At 40.7% G+C, this 8,137-nt stretch overlaps 1 protein-coding gene across 1 annotated transcript; it reads right to left on the reverse strand.

The window, feature by feature from the left end:
* Positions 1-425: 425 nt before the first annotated feature.
* On the reverse strand, positions 426-4,869 carry LOC140393628 (gamma-crystallin M2-like). The gene is made up of 3 exons (XM_072479906.1): positions 4,768-4,869; positions 4,441-4,683; positions 426-754 (listed from the first exon to the last, which is right to left on the reverse strand). Exons 1-3 carry the CDS (start codon positions 4,774-4,776, stop codon positions 479-481), a joined length of 528 nt encoding a protein of 175 aa, XP_072336007.1. The 5' UTR covers positions 4,777-4,869; the 3' UTR covers positions 426-478.
* Positions 4,870-8,137: the final 3,268 nt, after the last annotated feature.

The raw sequence follows: 8,137 nt of genomic DNA on the forward strand, positions 1-8,137 counted from the left end.
TAATTCCTTTTTGCTATTTGTTTATGTTAACATGCAGGTTGCTGTTTGGGGGTCTGGTGGGAGGATGGGATTGTTGTTGTTGATATGGGGATTGACATTGCATTCGTTACTGCTTATTGTTTATTGTTGGTGGGTATAAATTTGGAGAAACTGTGAAAAAGGAGGAGAATTAAGAAAAAATTTTAAAGACTTTAATTGCCCAATAAGGCTCAATGTCAGAGGCTGGCTAGAATTTCCCAGAGGGGTCAGGATTGCTGGTCCAATGCCATATTGGCTCAACTAATTAAATTTGATCTATAAGACTGCCATTTGGGTAGGACAAGATTCAGTGTAGTGGAAGTGGTCTAAATACAGAACTTGAAGCATTGTTAGAAAGATTGAGAAATATTTACAGAGTTTTATAAAAATGAATGGAAGACTCATAATTGAAGCGATCAAAACTGTTTATTTCTGAACTAACACTAAGCTCAGAAGATATTTAGAAATCCACTACACGGCGGAAAGATCCAATTGTTGGGCAAGTTGCTCCCCAATCACTGAATTTCCTGTATTCACCGGGTCTCAGGAAGTACTGTCGGCCTCTGTAGTTGGGATGTTCATAGAAGGTCCAGTAACCGTCCATCACCTGACAGGAGTGGATGTCACGGTAACGGAAACGATCTTGGACAGATGGGCAGTCATCCATGAATTCCATCATTTGTCCTGCAAATTCAGGCCTCTCGTAAACTTTCATTCTGTAGGAACCATCGCTGGTCTGTAGAATTTTGAAAACCATTAAATTAATGCAAAATTGCTTCCAAAATACTAATATAAATAAATCAATGTGCAAATATGAGAAATGTAAAACCCATCAAAAACAATGAATTGAATTTTTTTTAAATCATAGTAAGATGCACTTCATTATTAGAGCACAAATCCGCAAGCAGGTGCAGGAGATTATAAAATAGACTATGAGCTGTGAATCTCCAGAATATATTGCTTGATTTATTCCGTTCTGCCAATTGATTCACACAAGCAGCATCTCACCTCTTGCCTCCAGGTTTCCTAATCTGCATATCAATTTTTCATTAAACTCACCACATATAAAGTTAGGACTGAAACTCCATGGCGAAAGTACCTTTTCAACAATGTGATCATTGTTTTTTTTTCTAAATTTAGAGTACCCAATTAATTTTTTCCAATTAAGGGGCAATTTAGCGTTACCAATCCACCTACGCTGCACATCTTTGGGTTGTGGGGGTGAAATCCATGCAAACACGGGGAGAATGTGCAAACTCCACACGGACAGTGACCCAGAGCCGAGATCGAACCTGGGACCTCGGTGCCGTGAGGCAGCAGAGCTAACCACTGCGCCTCCATGCAGCCCTGTGATCATTGTTAATGCAATGTGTCAAACACTTTGGCTCAGAAAAGAAACAATTTAATTTATTCAATCACATTCTGGAATGTAATAAATTCTTAAGAGATTTTAAGACTATCGAGTCTGAAATTGACATTTCTTTCATGCTTTTCCTCTTCCTCTTAGTCCATTTTTTCTTTTTCTCTCTGTATTTCGCTTTGCTATGACTCTTAATTTGCCCACTTGAATTTATCTTCCTCCTCCATCATTCCGCTACCTCTCAATCCTTAAATCTCATTGGTTAGGGAGATATAATTTTTGACCTGTTGCTCACTAAGATCCCTGATGCTTCATTATCCTCAGTAAACTGTTGTCAGGTCTCAGTTCCAGGAAGATACTGAGAAGGAGGGTGAATTGGAGTCAGAAAAAGGAGGGGGAAGAAAGGTTGTATTAAGAGAGAGAAAAAGAAAAGTAAGAGGAATATGTCGAAATTGGAGAGATTAAAAACTGTTCATTTCTGAACTAAAACTGCATTTTTAATATATTTAGAAACCCATTACACAGTGGAAAGATCCAGTCGTTGGATGTGTCCTGGTCACTGAATTTCCTGTATTCACCAGGTTGCTGGAGGTACTGCAGGATTGTGACTTTGCAGATCAAATTGTTCAATTTCTGAGCCAGAGAGGTTGATTGAAATTGCATTAACAATCGTCACATTGTTAAAATTATTAATTACATGATTTACCTTTCTGTGTAGCTAAAACAACACTATACAGGACACTAATTTCACTTCTCATTACTGCCACGGTAATGCACTGCCACAGCACTTTGGCACAGTGGTTAGCACTGCTGTCTCACAGCGCCAGGGACCCGAGTTTGAATCCTTGGGTGACTGGCTGTGTGGAGTTTGCACTTTCTCCCCATTGTCTGCATGGGTTTCCTCCGAGTGTTCTGGTTTCCCTCCCACAGTCCAAAAATGTGCAGATTAGGTGGATTGGGAATGCTAAATTACCCCTTAGTGTCCAAAGGTTAGTTGGAGTTATGGGGAAAGGGCAGGGTGCTAGATTAGTGCTCTTTCAGAGGGTCGGTGCAGACTCGATGCGACAAATGGCCTCCTTGTGTACTGTAGGGATTCTATGACATATGATATACAGTTCCAGTTATATGTCTATTGTATTACAAAATTCTGTTATTCCAATTTAGATCTAAACTAATTATTTTAAATATAGTTAAATAACCTGTAACCTGTCATTAAAACTAGCACAGACACTGATATACTGCAGATTATTTGGACAATTGCTTTATAAGTTAGGCCAGCGATTTCAATTGGCCGGGTTATGAAATTGGTTGAGTGGCAGGAGACAGAGGCTGAGATTCTCCGTTGTGCATCCGTCCCACTACCGCTGCAAACAAGGACGGAGAATTTGGCGCCCAGCCAAATCTCTCATTCACTGCACCGAGTCCAGAGAATTCCACTGCCATGAACAGAAAAGAGGTAATTGGCTCTGTAGCCTCGACACTAATTGCCAGGGTGTGACTCGTGGTGTCCTGTATGGATAAAAGCAAAATACTGCAGGTGCTAGAAATATGACAAAAGAACCGAAACTGCTGGAAAAACACAGCAGATCTGGCAACATCTGTGAAGAGAGAAGCAGAGTTAACGTTTTGAGTCTGTATCACTCTCCTTCAGATTCTGTAAGGGTCTGTGTTGGGGACTACAACTATTCACTTTATATATTAATGGCTTATAAAGAGATAGAAAAACACATACAAAGGTTGCTCTAACACAAAGGTAGTTAACATTGTAAGTAGTATAAATGGAAGCCAAAAACTACAAAGAGATATTGATAGATAGTCCAAAGATGTGGATGCTGAGAGGATTACAGGGATAGGGCAGGGGTGTGGGCTTAGTTAGAGTGCTCTTGGCACGGTCGGGCCAGACTCAATGGACCAAATGGCCTCCTTCTGCACTGTAGGGATTCTCTGGATCCAAAATGAATGGTTAAAACTGTGGTAAATGAATTCTCAAAGTAGGCAAATATGAGGTCATCTACTTTGGACTTAAGAAGGTTAAAATAGAGTGCTAATTCTAAGTGGTGAAATGCGAGAAACAGTAGCAACATGGGACTCCAGATACAATGTGATGAACAGGTACAAAAAATAATCAACAGAACTAATAGGATGCTGGTCCTTGCATCCAGAACAGAAGGGGATAGAAATCATGCTTCAGCAATGCAAAGCTCCGGTTAGGCCACACCTGGAGTACTGTGAGCAGTTCTTGGCACCATACCATTAGGAAAGATATACTGGCCTTGGTGGGAGTTTACCAAAATGACACCTGTACTTCAAGGGTTAAATTACAAAGAGATTAAACAAACTAAATTTGTATTCCCTGGAATTACGAAGGTTAAGGAGTTATTTGATCCAAGTTTTCTGGATATTAGGGTTTGATAGTGAGACACTATTTCCGCTGGCTGGGGTGTCTAGGACTGGAGGGTAGGCAGTACGGGTGAGGGGGAGGGGTGCATTGGAGGGGGGTGGTGCGCGGTTGCATTATCTAAAGATTAGAACCGGACCTTTTAAATTAGGAATGAATTGAAATGAGGGAACACTTCTACACACAAAGTATTGCGGAAGCTTAGAAGTCTCTTCCACAAACAGTAATGGAAGGTAGATCAATTGTTAATTTTAAATCTGAAACTGATAGATTTTTGTTACCAAAGGTATTTAAGTGATATAGGATAGATCCAAGCGAGATGGAGTTAGGTTGCAGATCAGCCCTGAATTATTTCACCTGATTCACCTGAGGAAGGAGCAGTTCTCCGAAAGCTAGTGATTCAAAACAAACCTATTGGACTTTAAACTGGTGTTGTAAGACTTCTTACTGAATTATTTGAATGGCAAAATAGTTTGAGGAGCTAAATGGTCTGCTCCTGTAGTTATTTTTCAAATACAATTCCTTCAGTGTTTTATAACCGTCCATCACACTGCAGGACTTTCTACATCTGATATAAATAAGTCACCAACAAATCATTAGAATAGAGGTGAAATTCAGAAAATGGGGAAAGATCCAAAACTCCTTCAAAGAAATTGAAACTTACATATGAGTAGGTACGACATGACCTGATGTTTTCATTGAATCCCATCCAGCGCTGGTAGTCAGGATATTCCCCCTTGGTCAGAACATACTGGTATCCCATGTAATTGGGTCTCTCATACACCACCCAGCAGTCACTCTCAACACGGATGGAGTTACAGCGGCTGAAGTAAGGGGACAGGTCAGCACAGTCATTACTGCACTCATAGTGTCGACCCTGGAAGTTCCTGTCCTCGTAAAAGACAACCTGCAAAAGTAGACTTGTTTTAGCTGAGACTGCACACATTCAGAGACACTCATTTAAAATAAATCAAAAGTGAATTAAGCTCACCTTTCCCATTTTGTCGAATTTGTGTTGAACTCAATTACTGCCCAACAGACTTCACTCACAGCAGGGCACTGGCCTCTTTTATACAAGTCGATCAATAAAAACCCAGGGGTTCCCCATTGTTATTATAAAATCTATCCTTTGTGACCAGTCCAGTATTATCTCACAGCATGAAAATAAATCCTGATTCATCATTACAGAAAATCCAGTATCACAATTTTCTGTTGCGTTGTGTTTTATCATTTCTGTCAAAAGAAGCTTATTGTTTTGGCCTACATACAAGAGCACATTAATCTCTTGGACAAAAGGAATTCTGAATCAACAGTGTGTGACAACTGGGAATTAGTTGTGTCTAGTCTGAATGAAAGCATTCTATCATACTATAATTTGTATTGATGGGGCAATGCCCTTACGAAATAAATGCTTGACCAAACATTTTCTCTTTTAATTTCAAAACATTTCACATTGAGCAATGTAACAGGGCAACAAGATGGATGCTTCTCAATCCTCATCTCACCTCATGTTAATTGATTTCAGCTCACCCATGACTGCCACAGGACATATAAACAAAGAAAATAGGAGCAGGAGGAGACCATTCGGCTCTTCAAGCCTGCTCTGCCATTCATTACGAACCATGGCTGATCATCCAACTCAGTAGCCTAATCCTGCCTTCCACCTCCATATCCTTTGATCCCCTTTGCCCAAGTGCTAGATCTAACTGCTTCTTGGAAAGCAATTACTTCCTGTGGTAACGAATTCCACAGGCTCACCACTCTCTGGGTGAAGATATTTCTTCTCATCTCTGTCCTAAATGGTCGATCCCGTATTCTCAGACTGTGACCCCTGGTTCGGGATACCCCCGCCATCGGGAACATCCTTCCTGCATCTACCCTGTTTGGATTTTATAGGCTTCTATGAGATCCCCCTCATTCTTCTGAACTCCAGCGAATACAATCTCTCCTCATACGGCAGTTCGTCATCTTAGGAATCAGTCTGGTAAACCTTCGCTGCACTCCCTCCAAGTAAGAACATCCTTTCTCAGATAAGGAGACCAAAACTGCGCACAATATTCCAGGTGTGGCCTCACCAAGGCCCTGTATAATTGGAACAAGACATCCCTGCTCCTGTACTTGAATCCTCTCGCTATGAAGGCCAAAGGATCATTTGCCTTCTTTACCACCTGCTGCACCCCACATGCTTACCTTCAGCGACTGATACATGAGGACACCCAGGCCTTGTTGCACATTCCCCGCTCTTAATTTATAGCCATTCAGGTAACAATCTGCCTTCCTGTTTTTACTACCAAAGTGGATAACCTCACATTTATCCACATCATACTGGATCTGCCATGCATTTACCCATTCACTCAGCTTCTCCAAATCACATTGAAGGATCTCTGCATCCTGCATCCTCCTCACAGCTTATCTTCCAACCCAACTTTGTGTTATCTGCAAATTTGGAGATATTACATTTTGTTCCCTCATCTAAATCATTAATATACATTGTAAATATCTGGGGTCCCAGCACCAATCCCTGTGGTACCCCACAAGTCACTGCCTGCCAATTTGAAAAGACCCTTTAATTCCTATTCTTTGATTCCTGTCTGTCAATCAGTTGTCCATCCATCTCAATACGCTACCCCTAATCCCATGTGCTTTAATTTTATCCACTAATCTCTTATGCGGGATTTCATCAAAAGCCTTTTGAAAGTCCAAATATACTACATCCATTGGCTCCCCCTCATCAACTCTACTAGTTACATTCTCAAAGAATTCCAGTAGATTTGTCAAGCAAGATTTCCCCTTCATAAATCCACGCTGACTCTGTCTGATCCTGCCATTGTTTTCTAAGTGTTCTGCTATAAAACCTTTGATAATAGATTCTAGAATTTTCCACCACTACCAACGTCAGGTTTACTGGTCTATAATTCCCTGTTTTCTCTCGACCTCCATTTTTATATAATGGAGTCACATTAGCTACCCTCCATTCTGTAGGAACTATTCCAGAGTCTATAGAATCCTGGAAGATGACCATCAGGACAATTTTATGGAAGTTTGACATCTATCATGGTGGGATTCAAGCCCGAGTCCCCAATGCATTGCCCTAGGTTTATGGATTACCAGTTCAGTGACCATCATGACCCCTTAGTGTTATGCAAATAGATTCAACTGTGAATTTGAGGCTTGTTGGAGGCTCAACATCTAATATTGATCATTGTAAGGCACTGGAATCTTGCTTTATTGCGTGTTCAGAGATAAAAGATTTACTGGAATGTTACTGGAAAATGTATAATTACATGGAACTGTCAACTATACTTGCATAATTGGCATGAAGTTTGAAAATTGGCTAATATATTTTGTGACAAATGGAGGGTTTTAGGGTTATTGACTTCTAAATATTGGGGAAATTTAAGGATTGAAAGCCTGGGGTGTGGTGTGTGTTTGACTGCTGCGGTCATGTTTTTGAAAAGGATTTTGTTTTGCAGGGCCTGGGAGCTTTTAGGAGCCAGAATGTGAAATTGACCAGAGGAATGTGGTTTAAATCTGGGCGAATGCACTGTGGTTTGACAAGGAGTTAATGTGCTTTCAGCCTGGAATGGTAAGCTGTTTTGCAACATGGAGTGGTGATTTCATTGCTGGGTGGAGCAAAAAGGTCCAGAGACATTTTGTAAAAGCTTTGGAGAGGAGTTGAAGTCTGATCTGTCTGACATTGAGTCCACAGTTCTCTCACAGTAAGATAGTTAGAAAAAATAATGATATTTAAGGCAGAGCAGTCTTGTTTGAGGACAAGAAAGAAGCTGGAACATGCCAGGTGAACCAACTTTTTGAAGATATTCAACCAGAGTCTGAAGGGGTTCTAACAGGTACCAAATCTGTTCTGTAAAGCAAGTATTTTAAGACGGATTGAGAGCTATATGTTCCTTTTCTTGTAGCTTAATGGGGAATTGAGTAGTGGTGTTTACGGGGTGATTGTAAGCTGCGCTTTGGTGAAGTCAAATAGTTTAATATTGCATTCCTAATGAAGTTTTGTTTTAAAAATACCAAATCCCTATTTCTTCATGTGATCACTCCTGGAGCAAATCATTCTTTCACACAATCTTACAAATAAGCTAAAGTATTGGGGTTTCGGTCCAGTATCCTAGCCACTGGTGGGGTCTGGACTGGGATTGTAATAATTTGAAAATTAGATCATCCTCTTTATTGTAACTTTTCCCCATTTGTCATTAGACTTTTCCTGGTGGCAGGAAAGGATAACCTGGAACTGCAATGGTCTCCTGAACAGCTGGCACCAAACCTCAGGATTAGAAGGAGGCATTTTGGAGGAAGAGGAAGTCTCACACAGGTTTCCCCGCCAGATGGACAGAAGAACATAT

This window comes from Scyliorhinus torazame, chromosome 2, assembly GCF_047496885.1.
Source record: "Scyliorhinus torazame isolate Kashiwa2021f chromosome 2, sScyTor2.1, whole genome shotgun sequence".
Taxonomy (NCBI): domain Eukaryota; kingdom Metazoa; phylum Chordata; class Chondrichthyes; order Carcharhiniformes; family Scyliorhinidae; genus Scyliorhinus; species Scyliorhinus torazame.

Coding starts and splice junctions, on each gene's coding strand:
- LOC140393628 (XM_072479906.1), bottom strand. Junction 755..4,440: donor CATGTCGTACCTACTCATAT/GTAAGTTTCAAT, acceptor AAAATTCTACAG/ACCAGCGATGGTTCCTACAG.